Here is a 13,297-nt window from a genome sequence, read left to right as displayed (position 1 = left end):
AGCCTTTTCATTAACATCACAGCAGATCATTTCTTCTTTTGATTTGGGGTGTGGACAGAAGGAAACCTTTGGCCTTCTCTTAATTTTTATTTGCCTCACGGAGTTAGTGAGCAAGAGCTGAGGTATGTGGTATGTGCCGGTAGTTGTTAAAATATAACATCGTCTGAAACAGCTACAAGATAGATGAATATGTAGGAGTATAAATGAGAAGGAAAGTGTGTGATAGTGGAAAGACGAAGCAAATGCAGTTGGTAGCATTCATCTCTTGCTGATGAAATTTTTATTTACACAGATCATTTCATTCTCAGAAACTTGATCACAATGTTTTTCAAGGAACTATAGTCCAGGAAAAACATTTTTGCAATGTAGGCAAATATTCCAGGTGTGGTTCTGTTACAGTAACTGTAGTCTGTATTTACATGGTTAGTTTTTCTGATTACATTAAAGCTTTACTATGGGAGATTTCAGACAGGTGGAAGCAGACAGGTTAGTGTGAAGAACAGCCACACGTGCCCTTCACCTGGCTTCAGTAATCACCAGCTCTCGCTTCGTCGTCGGCCCCGCTCATCGTTAATAATTTTCATTACCCCCTAGAAAACCACTTAGTAAATTTTAAGCAAATCCCAGCTAAAGCTTTTAATTCTGTGTAGAGATAATGGAATGTGGATGGTTAAAAGATAAGTATGATCATAATACTTTTTCCCATCTTAAAACATTAACAATTCCTTGATATCGTCAGATATCCAGTCACTGTTCAAATGTCCAATTATCTTGAAGGTGGTTTCGTATTTAAAATTTGTCTGAGGTAAGGGGCCATGCGTCGTGGTTAGTCGATGCACCTGTGAGTTTATTCTGATCTGTAGGTTTTTCTCTTCTCTCTCGGAGTTTGTTTGGTGACGGAACTCGGGCTTTTCGTCCCGTGGTTTCCCGTGGTTGACGCGAGGCCGAGCGCACCCCGCGGTGTCATTTGACATGCTCCTCCATCCTTTTTATGCCCTGGAAGGTGAGGGTGGGACCAGATCTGGGCTCAGGCTGTGTCTGGTTGTTCGTCCTTCTGTGACTGAAGTATCCTTCCATGCCGAGTGCCGCCAGCCCTGTCTCTGATCATTTGGGTTGTAGGAAGTGTGTTCCCAGGAAGGGCTCCTGGGAGCAGTAATTCTCGCATGTCGTTTTAAGAGTTTGTCTGTGGCCTTCATACCGAAGGTCATTTTGGCTGGATATAAAATCTCTTGTTCATATTGGAGATTTCCAAGAACAGAAAATATCTCTTTCCGTTGTTTCTGACATAAAATGTTGCTATTAAAACCTGACAACAGTCTGCTTTTCTTTTCCTTCTAAAATACTTGGTCTTTTTCTTTGGATGACCAAAGGGTGTTTTTTTCTTCTTTTTTTTTTCTCATCAGTTAATTTTATGACTATGTCCTGATCGTTTTGGATCTGTTATCTTAGGTATGTGGTATATGCCCTTTTAGTACATAATTTGAACCATTTTGGTATTTCAGGAAAGTTTTTAGTATTCTCTTCCAATCACTTTGATTTTTTCTTTACCTTCTGTTGATGTCCTTTACCCGTTTCCTGTACCTATCACTTTCTTTAATGCATTCCTGTGTTTGTCACCTCATTTCTGAGTTTTTCCCGTTTTGATCTACGTTCGTTCATATTTCCTGTCACTTTCCGAGTGTCTTAGCGACCTTCGAATGGGTTGTTTCCATCTTGTTGGTAGGCATGTCTTTCAGGGGTGCTTTTGTTATCCGGAGGGATATTATTCCCCTTAATTTCCTTTTTGCTCTTAAAAACTCTGTATGGGAGTGAGTTGTGATCCTATTTCCCCTTCATTTTTGCATGAAATTAGTTTTCCTGTACTTTGAAAAGACGGAGTTCTTCAGGGTGGCTTTTTTCCTAGTGTGAGGGTTCTGCTTCCCCCTTTCGTGGTTTCCGTAGTGTTAAAAATACGTGGCCTCACGCCCCATCGTATCCCTGGGATCAGAAGCCCCCGCCTGCCCCCCGCCCGCGTGCCAAGGGTTCGTGCAGGTACCTTGTCACCAAGTGTTGTCTGTAGCTTTGGGTTTTCCTATCCTAATCGCCCTGTTTTCAGAGAAATAAGAAAATTATACTAATGCTGCTATCTTCTCAGAATACATTCATGGATTTTGACAAAATACTACTGATATTTAAATACAGTATTACTCTAATCCCCGAGAAACCTGCAGTACTCTAAAAACTGGGGATGTAACAGATGTTGCTTCCTGAAGGAGCATGTATTACAGAACTTGTACTTTCTTGTTGTTTTTACATTTTTCTTTTACTTGTTAAGGTTTTTGGTGGTGTTATTCATTTTGAAGTATAGCATATGGAAAATAGTCAATAATACTGTGATAGAACTTGTTTTAAATATGGACAGACTAAAATTAAGATTTTTATCTGTCGCGAAATTGCATTACTCTGCAATCTCCCTTATTTGGAGATTCTTCGTGTCACATACATGTGTACGTCTGTACATACGCGTGTGTGATAAACACGTATATGACATAGAGATTTAAATTCTTCCTGATCTGTCAGGAGCAGCCGCGTTTCTTTCGTGGCATCCTTTGGTTACGTCATTTATTTTGATGTTCCAGGTCTGTTTGAGCCTCCCTTTCTCATTGGTTCGGTTTCTCAGAATTTAAATGTAAACTGCGCGAGTGTTTTAGAAATACATTTCAAAAATCTGTCTCACGGCTCCTGTTTCTCTACCTGTCTCTGTTCTTGCGTGTCTGCTTCTTCCGCTAAAGCCCCAAATAGGGGATGCCAGACCCGGAAGGGGTCTTGGGGCCTACAGACCAGCGTCCTCACCCCGCAGCTGGGGAGATGCTCACTCAAGACAGGAAGGAACTCGTTTTAGCTCGGTGTGCCAGCAGAGCTATGTGTCCAGGTTTATGTAGGTCTTCAGCTTTGAACTGGAAAAGAAATTACATGTTCTGCAGTGGGCCTTATTCTGATGGGAGGTGCTTTTACTCCTGATCCGGAAAGGGGCTGGCCAGTCAGCAGGTGACACCAGCTCAGTGGGTGGGTGTCCACCCCGCCGGTATAAGACTTGGCAGAAGAATGTTGGGCAGCTCCCCGTTTGGGGGCCCCATCATGTGACAAGTGAGCAACGTCCCCTGGTCTGAAATGTCCTAGAGGCGACAGTGTTAACTTGGCCCTTTCGGGTAAGATGTGGTTGGGTGAGATGTTTTGTTGTTAGATACTTTAAAAAAAAACAAACTTTCCTCCTGAGAAGACAGGTGTTCATTGTGGGTGATTCGGTCTCCGTATCCGGTTGTATCACTGTCATTGTTGTGTCTGGATGAGAGGAAGGTGGACATTCGCGCTCTGACCCTCCCCTTGGCCCCTCGTAGGTCTGCGATGAGGAATGGCATCACTACGTCCTCAACGTGGACATCCCCAGCGTGACCCTCTACGTGGACGGCGTTTCCCACGAGCCCTTCTCCGTGACTGAAGACCACCCACTTCACCCGTCCAGGACGGAGACTCAGCTCGTGGTCGGGGCTTGCTGGCAAGGTAAGGGCCGCTCCGGCCTTCTCCCGCAGGCCTCGGGGTCAGACGGCCTCTGCCGTGCAGTGGACACGCGCTCCTCTCGGTGACTGTGCCCTCCCCCCTTGCCTTCTCATCCCTCGCCCTGGGCGTAGCCTTCCTGGGGACGCTGCCGGTGCCGTACTCCTGGGCGGCTCTGTTGACGGGCCCGCACTGAAGTTGTGTTAAGGAACCGACCCCTTTCCTGGGGACCCTGAGAGGGAGCGTGAAATTGAGGAAGTGTTTTTAGAAATTAACCTGTTTGTTGACAAGTTTATGAAAACAAGGAGGCAGCAGTCAGGCCCAGAAACGGAACTGTGCTTCGGCCCGGCAGACTCTTCTGGAGTGTGTAGCGCTCGGTGACGTGGTGGCAGCACCGTTAACAGGTGCTGCGTGTGGAGAGGATTCGTGGGCATCTCTGTCGTGGACCGGGGACGGCCTCGGGACAGCCACCAGAGCCACAGTGCCCTTTATTTGTGCCTTCTCGGTGACAGACCGTGTGCCGATTCTTTTATGTAGTTACCTCGCTAATGCTCCTAAGTCTGGGGGAGCAGCTGTCCATGTCCCCATCTCATAGCGGAAGAAGCTGAGGCTCCGAGAGGTAGGCAGCCCGAGTTGCCCAGCTGGCTCGTCATGGCACTAGGAGGTGAAACCCCCGAAGCCCGTGTGCCCAGGGCCCGAGCTTGGACCACCGGACCGGGGGTCTTAACCTCTCCACGGGGCTCTCTGCTGGTCTGGTGGAGCCTGTGGACTCCATCTCAGGATAATTTAGTACCAGTCTATAAAATATATAGGCTTTCGAAGGTAACCAACTAAATCGAAATAGTTATCAGAATACCAACAGACTAAACGTGTGAGTTAGTAATACCTGTGCTGCTTTATTAACAGATGAAAAACAGACTAGCAGCAGGTCCAGTAACTGCCGTAATTTCAGAGTGAGAAGGGGCTTTGCGACAATTCTTGTGATGTCTGCAACAATGCGATGTGATAAAGCCGCAGCGATTCGTATCGATGACAAAGTCGTAGTTTCTGCTAGTGCCGCTGTGGTTTGTGGGTGACTTCATAACCAAAGGGAAAACTAAATACCAGAAGTTAGTGAAAATAAGCTTGTCATTTTCCCCGTCCAAGTTCAAGGACCCTCCGGGTTCCTGAGCCTCACGTTAGTCCCTGCACGTGACGCTGGTGCCACCGCAGGGTGTCACTGTCCCTGCCTGTGCCAGCTCAGTAGGCCCCTTTCCCCCTCCCGACGGAAACCCTGTGCTGTGAGTTGGGTTAGCAATTTGTGAAAGAGGCCAATTCCCAAGACAGCTTCGCCGCTCTGGGGAGAATTTGAATTTCATAATTTTCCTGCAGATCCTTGCAAATGAAAAGGAATAAGACAGTATTTTTTAGAGTGAACCTCTTCAGCGAATCCTGGATTTAATTCTGCCGACAGTTCATCCATGAGGAAGTGGGCGGTGAGACCGAAGAATGAAGAGTAAATTATTAGAGACGGGGGAATTTTTTTAGTGGCTGTTCTTAAATTTTCAATTCAAATTTGCTTCTTGAGTCACACAACAATTTCTGAGTAATTATCTAAAAAATAGGAACCCGAACACCCGTGCGGACCTGACTGTTAGGCCCTGGGCGCTCTGTCGCTCGGCTCCGGTAAAGCCCCACGTGCCGCCACCACCCGCCTCCCTTGGCTCCTGTTCACCACCACCACGTCTCCGCCATCGAAGTGCCTTTCTCTTCATTTCAGCTCTTTCGACCTCAGCCCTCTCAGCATCCCCAGCCAGAAAAATCTGCCTAAATTCCCAGACCAAACACAAACTTGAAAGATTTAGTAAACAGGGAGGAAGACATCCATTCCTGCTTTCAGTGGATTTGAAACCACTTTCTTTAAAATTCACCATGGAGAGCGTGGGCCGAAGTGAGTGAAAGGAACGGGAGGGGCCGTGTGCGCTCTGGGAGGCCCCCCCGCCCCCCACCCCCCACCCCCTCGGCCCAGTAGTGCCTGTGCCTGACGGCTGTGGAGCGTGGTCCCCGCAGCCTGACCTGGAGAGTGGAAACTGCGCTCGGTCACTGGGTGGCCTCCCGGGCCTGCCCTTCGCTCAGCGCCTGGCGGGGGGGGCGGGGGGCTCGAGGAGCCCCAGGCCCCCACTGGTGATCGCCAGTTTCTCTGGACAAGTTCCTTCTCCTCTGCCCTCCCATCCGGTTTAGAAAAAGTGGTTGAAAACGCCCTCTTTTCTCTGTCGCTTGGAGATTAAAGTCTGGACCGATGTGAACTTGTTTTGAGCTTTCGAAAAAGACTTTTGCAAGCTTACCACATACCAGCCATCGGACGCTCCCACGTGCCGTCCCTTAATGTCTGCGCAGCTGTCTTCCCTGTTAAGAAAGTGCCGTGGGCCGCGCGCGGATCGGGGTCACGTGCACCTGGCACTTCTCCGCGGTCAGTGGAAGCACCACCTCACGATGGTGGACCCCGCAGCGCAGGTCGAGATGAGTGAATTCCGAATGCGACTTTCTTTTATTCCTCCTGTATCGAATCCGCCCTATGCTTTGGCAAGGAGGGTGTGGGGCGGTGGCTTAAAGGGTGGCAGGTGTCGCTTCCGGGCGAAGGCGGTCAGGTAGCTACAAGCTTGCTTCCAGGTGGAGTACGTGCCCCAAGGGGGATTTTCCTCTTTGTGATTTGTTGTTTGGTAGCTTTAGAAAACTGATTTTTAACATCCAGTTTGCAGAGCCTAACCTGGAGGTCCTTTTCTGTTGTCTTTGTCTTGCTTTGTTTCTACAGAGTATTCAGCAGTTGAAAGTGACAATGGAACGGAGCCTGCGCCTGTGGCTTCTGCAGGTGGCTGGAGTTTTCTCCCTACGGTTCACTATTGTTTGTGTTTCATTTAAAGATGGCACATCGATTCATTCCACATTTGCATGAAATGCCCAGATTGCATTTTGGCCCCAGACTCCATTTGAGCTGCTGCTTGGCCTTTTGCCCCCCCACCCCCCCAGCCCCTACCCCCACGGCTTCGTGGTCTCTCCCTTAGCCCGCTCTGATCCCAGTCAAAGTGACAGGCAGATGACTCATTAATGCGATGCGCTAATGGGATTGTTATTTTTCTCATCAGATTTTACCCTGATCCCCCTACACGAGGCTCCCCACTGGAATCTCGTAGGCCAGGTTTGGGGGGGTTCCTGATTCTCATGTGGCTGACCCACGAGGCTACTTGAGCCTGACTGAGACTAAAGTTTAAATACACGTTTCTGAGAAATCTCAGTCCCCAGCAGTGATTTGCGCGCCTGGCGTCCTCAGCAGGAACGAGACCCCTGCCGAACACCGGGCTCGTCTCCATTGTTAGTGTCGAGCGCCAAGTGCAAATGCACCTGTGTTTGCCTCTTTGCCACAGTCTGTCAGGGGCCGTTTTCTGGGTGTTTCCTTACACCCTCTTCACTTCCCAGCTGTCCTCAGTAGTGGGAGACAGGCACGATGGGACCCAATAAAACAACCACCTGAAAGGCCTTGCTATGAGGCTTGTAGGTGCAGGGTGGGTTTCAAGCCTCCCTTTCTTCCGTCTAGTTATGTGTGTGAAGGTTCACCCCCAAGTTTGGTTGTATCCCTGAGTATGCTCAGCCATAAAAGCAGCCCAGAGCATGAACCAGCTGGTTGATAGGCAATGTCGGAGAGGCTGGTGCTGGTGGGACATGTCACTTGCACACCGTGGTGGCAGGTGTGGGCTTAGACCACCGTTCCCAGCAAGTGGCCAGGTGTGTGTGGACTCGCGGACCTCTTGGTTTCAGGGCTTCAGGCGAGGGGCCCCCAACTCCTCTCTTCCGCAGGCCATGTGCATGACCATCAACGGTTTAATTTCTTCATTGCGCTTCCATGTAGATTGCAAGGCTAACGGGACTTGGTCTGAACTAACACGCATGTCCACCCATCGAGCTGCCACCGCTGGTAACACCACTTTCAGAAGGGAAGCAGCAGGCTCCGGGCCGCACGCGTAACTGCCTGCCTTTCCCCCGTGTTCCGAAGGTGGTGACCAGCGCATGACCCAGTTTTTCCGAGGTGACCTGGCTGGCCTGACGATCCGTCCTGGGAAACTGGCAGACAAGAAGGTGATCGACTGTCTGTATACCTGCAAAGAGGGGCTAGACCTGCAAGTCCCCGAAGACAGCGGCAGAGGCGTGAAGGTGAGACTGGCAGTCACCTGCATTGCACAGACTTCTAGACCGGAGGTGACGGCTGTTGGCGTGAGGACTGACCTGTGGTCGATCCTGAGCCGTTTTTACTCATAACGCTTCTGACGTGATACGTGTGGGTTTTTTTCTCACACCAGTCAACTCCCCGGACACCAGCTCTCCAGGTGTCCTACGATTCCCTTCCGACACCACCTGGCTCCAGATCCCACAGGCGAAGGGCTCAGTCCCACAGGTCAAGGGCTCGGTCCCAAGGACTGTCCCAGCTTCAGGTGCTGGTTGTGAGACTCGGGCCCTTGGGTTACCTGCACTCTGACTAGGCTACAGAGTTGAGCGTTCCCACGTTCTCCACACCCTCCCCCTTTTAGGTTCAACAGTTTACTAGAACTGTTTAGAAAATGCCAGAAAACACTTTATCTGCTGTTACCGGTTTACTATAAAGGATGCAACTCAACCCAGCGTAAGAACCGCACAGGCTAAGGACTGGGGGCGAGGCCCAGAGCCTCCACGCCCTGCCAGGGTGCCACCCGCATGTGGGTCACTGGCTGCACGCCCCAGGCCCTGTCGTCAGGATTTTTATGGAGGTCCCACTACACAGGCATGAATGATTAAGTCCTTGGCCATCGGCACTGACTCAACCTCCAGCCCCTCTCCTGTCCCATCGCTCTGGGGGTGGGTGAAATTTGCAGCCCTCCCATCTCACGATTGGTTCCTCTGGCAAAAGGCCCCATCCCGAAACTGTCTTGGGCCCCACCAAGAGTCACCTCAGTCAGATAAACCCTGGAGTGGTTGGAAGAGGCTCGTTGTTAATTGTAGAAGATGCTCCTGTCACTTAGGCAATCCCTAGGGTTTGTGCCAGAAACCAGGGACCAAGGCCAGATGCAAACTTCTTATACCAGAGGTGGGTTTGCCCTCAGGCGGTTACCACCACGGAAGAGGGCCTGGGCCCCTGCGATGACGTGCGCCGTCCTCCTCTGGACCACCAGCGCAAATCCACCCTGGCTGGTCCTCTGGGCCAGAGCGCTGCTGATCTCGGCTCTTGCAGTCAGAACCTCATGCCTCTCCTCTCTCCACCCGGCACGACTGCAGATCGAAGCCAACCCCAGCCAGTCAGTGCTGACCTTGGCGGGAGAGGATGTCAGGGAGCTGGAGAAGGCCGCGCAGCACGTCGCCTACCTGAACTCCCGGCAGTTCCCCACACCTGGGATCCGGAGGCTCAAACTCAGCAGCACGGTCAGGTACCCGCCGACTCTTCACAGGAACTGTTTTGGCTCGCTGATCCTCGAGAAGGAAACGTGTGTGCGCAGGTGTTTAGACGACCCCACCTCCCTTCTGTAAGGAACGGTGGCTGTCACTCATTCCCAGCAGGTCTGAGCGATGATGTCTTTCAGTGGTGTTTGGGGGCACATCCCGGGAGTGGCCACTGTCGTCCGTATTTGTGGCGTCCGTGTGGGCCACCTCCGCCTGCCCCTCGGAGCCCTGACCTTGCCTTCCCTTCCCCGCCGGCAGGTGTTTTAACGAGGCCGCCTGCATCTCAGTCCCCCTGGTCGACAGCTCCGTGATGGTTTTGCAGCCCGAGGAGCCCAAGATCAGCCTGAGCGGCGTCCACCACTTTGCTCGAGCGGCTTCCGAGTTTGAAAGCGCGGAGGGGGTTTTCCTCTTCCCCGAGCTCCGCATCATCAGCACCATCACGCGGGAAGTGGAGCCCGATGGTGAAGGGGACGAGGACCCCACAGGTGACAGCCCCTGTTCCTGGGGCGGCGGGGACCCCACTGCCCACACGGGCCCTTCTTCTCGGGGGTTCAGGAGGTGTGGGTGCCTCTGGGTGTGCCTCTGCAATCTGGCCGGGGCCAGAGCGCATTCTGCCTTGGGGAACCCACCTGGAGGGGCCTTCGCTGTCCCCGAGGAGCTCGAGGGCGACCCTGTTGCAGGAGACACTCAATGTCTCGCACCTGGAGCTGCGCCTCCATCGCAGGCCTTCCCAGTGGCCAGTGCTCCTGGATGCGAGTGCCCCTTTTCTCGAAACCGACTCTCCCGTTCCTCCGTCGCCTGTCCTTAGAAGGCCTCTGTGACTTTGCGGACGAGCCGCCCTGGGTTCCGCAGCCTCTGCTACTCTTGGGTGGGCTGTTTTCGCAGTTCAAGAGTCCCTGGTGTCTGAGGAGGTCGTGCACGACCTGGACTCCTGCGAGGTCACTGTGGAGGGGGAGGAGCTGAGCCCGGAGTGGGAGAGCCTGGAGGTGGACGCGGCCCGCCTGCAGCACAGGGGCATCGAGGCGAGCAGCTCTGGCCTGGGCATGACGTTCACAGGTGAGGGGGGGCCCGCCAGTCTCGGGGCGCCGAACCTTGCCCCCATCGGGAACTCAGTGTCAGGGAGGAGATGGGAGTTGGGCGGCTAACCAGGGTCAGTGCCAGCGACACACATCCTCCCCAGCGGGATGAGGATGTCCAGGCGCTGCCCCGCGTCCTGCCCTCACAGGAGGTGGAAGTCAGGCGTGTGGCAGCAGAGCCCGGGAGGGAGCCCCCCCCTGCCCCAACACACGCACGCTTTGCACTTGCTCCTGCGGTCGAGAGCCAGGACGTGTGGCGGGCTGGCCCAGGCGGCCCGGGCGCCTCTCTGCGGCCTGCCTTGGCCCTGGTCCGGCCCTGGCCCTGCTCCCAGCCTCCGCCACCAGACCGGATTCTCACGTCCACCTGCAGGCGTGGACACCATGGCCAGCTACGAGGAGGTCTTGCACCTCCTGCGCTATCGGAACTGGCATTCCAGGTCCTTGCTCGACCGGAAGTTCAAGCTCGTCTGCTCGGAGCTGAATGGACGCTACGTCAGCAATGAATTTCAGGTGGAGGTGAGTGCGGGGCTTCCGTGGAGAAAGGCCCTGTGCACGGCCCTGATGTTCGCCAACTCCAGTTTTTAGGGCATTTGTGGTGGCAGCTGTTTGGGTTCGTCCCAGGGGCCTGTGGTGAATCAGACCTGTGCGGGTAGGGGGGTAGGAGACATGTGGACGGGCGGGGTGCCGTGCCGTGGTCCCCTATGACAGGCAGCCTCAGCCCGAGGGCGTGAGGGACCTTGGGATCGGGAGGTGGTGCAGAGCGAGGGACAGGGGAAAGGTGGTTTCTTGAGGTTGGACAGCGCGTTAGAGCGGAGGCCAGGGAGGCGGAGGCTGTTCGTAGCTGTAGACAGCGGCCCTGCTGTGGGTGAACCTTTGGCCCAGGTGAGGGCCACCGACGCGGGGCAGCCCCAGGCAGGGCTGCCGCCTGCCGAGCCCGTGGTGGTGACTCGGGCCACGGTGGCCGGAGGGCACCCGTCCTCCTCTGAAATCTTCAGGGGCCCACATCGCAGCTCCGTTACCACTCGGCCCCTGTGGTGTGGGGACAGGGACCCAAAGCAATTTTAAATGTCTCCACCGTGACTTCCAAGCAGAACTGACGAGTATTTGACCTGAGCCAAAGAGTGACAGTTATAAAGGAAAGAAACGGCTGCTTCGCGCCCGTCCGCGTGGCCGTGGCCTTGGGGAGGAGGGGGGAGGGCCGGCGGTGTCGCGGTGCTGCCAGTGTACCGTGGACAGATTCTTTCACAAAACACGATCAAAACGAACTAGAACAGAGACGCGACCCGCGGACGTGCGGCGTGTCAGGCTTTGCAGTGGTTTCTGAGTGCCGACGCCCCGTGTCCGCCTCAGCATTCGGGCTGCCGTTGTGTCTCTGCTGCAGGTGAGCGTGATCCACACGGCCAGCCCCGTGGAGCACGCCAGCCACATGGCCGCGCAGCCGCAGTTCGTTCACCCCGAGCATCGCTCCTTCGTGGACCTGTCGGGCCACAACCTGGCCAACCCGCACCCCTTTGCAGGTAGCACTGTGGGGCGGAGCCCTGACCTCAGGGAGGCTCTGGGCGGACACCCCTCTCCCCTCCCTGCCGGGAGCCCAGCCCCTGCCCAGAACAGCCGCCTACGGCCACTCAGGCCGTTAGTCCCCGTCGCACAGGGAGCTAGAGCACTGCTGGACGTACTGGCCCTTGCCCCTGATCTCGAGCCTGTGCCGTGCTTCTGTAGCCCTTGTCCTGTCCCCCAGGGGTCAGGCGGAGCGTGCGGCGTCTGCGGAGGAGGTCAGGGCCTGGCGGCCCCGGCTCAGGGTCCGTCGCCACAGCCCCGTCCGTGTGTCTCTCTCTGCAGTTGTCCCCAGCACGGCGACCGTCGTGATCGTGGTGTGTGTCAGCTTCTTGGTTTTCATGATCATCCTGGGGGTGTTCCGGATCCGGGCCGCTCATCAGCGGACCATGCGGGACCAAGACGCCGGCAAGGAGAACGAGATGGACTGGGACGACTCCGCCTTGACCATCACCGTGAACCCCATGGAGGTAGGCGCGGACGGGTGCACCGTGACCGAGAACCCTCTGCAGGCCGGGGCAAAGCCGGGCTTACCTCAGAGGAGCACCACGGCACCTCCACGTCTGCATGCTGCACGTGCATGCTCTGTGGGGCGCAGGTGGCCCTGTCCCCCGAGAGGGTAAACCGAGGCCCAGAGGCATGTTCAAGGTCATGCCACCGAATAAGAGCGCAGACGCACGCTGCCCACGTGCACAGACCCTGAGTCGGCGTCCGGCGCGGTCCTGCCCTCTCGCTGCCGTGGGGCACGGGGGGTCCCTGGCCTCACGGGGCTGTCTCTTTGTCAGACGTACGAGGACCAGCACAGCAGCGAGGGGGAGGAGGAGGAGGAGGAGGAGGAGGAGAGCGAGGACGGCGAGGACGACGACCTCACGAGCGCCGAGTCGGAGAGCAGCGAGGAGGAGGGCGGGGAGCACGGGGACCGGCAGGCCGCGAGCCGGCAGCAGCAGCTGGAGTGGGACGACTCCACCCTCAGCTACTGAGCTGCGGCCGCGCCCTCCTCGCCTGCCTCCCACCTGAGGGCCGTTGCCACCGGCGAGCAGCCCCAAGGGTCCACGATGTACAAATCATTCCGGCCAGTAGGTCTGCGGACCCCCCTTGCCGACCGTCTGCCGTGCTTGGCGCGTAGGACCCTAGGCCCCCCCACCCCCGCCTGGATCTCCCTTAAGTTATGTGAGGGGCTGACACCTGCGCTCTCCCGTCTCCTCACTCTGCGTGGCCCCCTCCTGCCGCCCCCAGGAAAGCCGCAGTGACCGGACTCACTGACAAGGGGTTGAAGTCACTCACTCCCACCGGGTAATCCCTTTCCGTTTTCTTTTTTTAAAAATTTTTACTTTTTCCAAGCTAGTGCATGTATAAAATGGCAGAACGGGGGTTAATATGTAGATGATGAACTTTTTAATATTTTGTAAATAAATTGGGACTCCGCACGTCCTCTGTGTTAGTGTAACCCAGGATGGGAATGCAGGCGAGGGCGAGAGCCTGGGTGCAGGGGAACCAGGGGGCTGCCGCCACCTCCCCCCCACCCCCCACAAGGAGGAAGGGGCAGGGGGACAGTTCCCGCCCTCGGGTGTCGGTTTGGTGGGTGGCCAGGGCAGTCGGGGACAGGGACCGGTGTGCTGCTTGGTGGGAGGGGACCAGACCAGGAGCCCTGTCTCTGGGGCTCTGCCTGTTTCCCGTGTGGCAGCGGGGTG

General features: G+C 55.1%; 1 protein-coding gene across 4 annotated transcripts in view; it reads left to right on the top strand.

The window, feature by feature from the left end:
• The window catches only part of CLSTN1 (calsyntenin 1), a 55,031-nt gene extending 41,998 nt beyond the window's left edge, over positions 1–13,033 (top strand). For 2 of the 4 annotated variants that reach the window (XM_036228406.1, XM_036228409.1), the window contains 10 exons: positions 3,378–3,540; positions 6,326–6,382; positions 7,562–7,719; positions 8,815–8,963; positions 9,235–9,461; positions 9,862–10,032; positions 10,423–10,568; positions 11,434–11,569; positions 11,892–12,076; positions 12,392–13,033. In XM_036228406.1, coding sequence (XP_036084299.1) covers positions 3,378–3,540; positions 6,326–6,382; positions 7,562–7,719; positions 8,815–8,963; positions 9,235–9,461; positions 9,862–10,032; positions 10,423–10,568; positions 11,434–11,569; positions 11,892–12,076; positions 12,392–12,586 — 1,587 coding nt within the window. In that variant the 3' untranslated portion in view covers positions 12,587–13,033. The remainder of the gene's footprint in view (positions 1–3,377; positions 3,541–6,325; positions 6,383–7,561; positions 7,720–8,814; positions 8,964–9,234; positions 9,462–9,861; positions 10,033–10,422; positions 10,569–11,433; positions 11,570–11,891; positions 12,077–12,391) is intronic. The other 2 variants (XM_036228415.1, XM_036228419.1) reach the window with 1 other exon arrangement.
• The last annotated feature ends 264 nt before the right edge of the window (positions 13,034–13,297 follow it).

This window comes from Rousettus aegyptiacus, unplaced genomic scaffold (assembly GCF_014176215.1).
Source record: "Rousettus aegyptiacus isolate mRouAeg1 unplaced genomic scaffold, mRouAeg1.p scaffold_m13_p_1, whole genome shotgun sequence".
In the NCBI taxonomy this organism is placed as follows: domain Eukaryota; kingdom Metazoa; phylum Chordata; class Mammalia; order Chiroptera; family Pteropodidae; genus Rousettus; species Rousettus aegyptiacus.
This window is presented reverse-complemented; position numbering and strand designations above follow the sequence as displayed.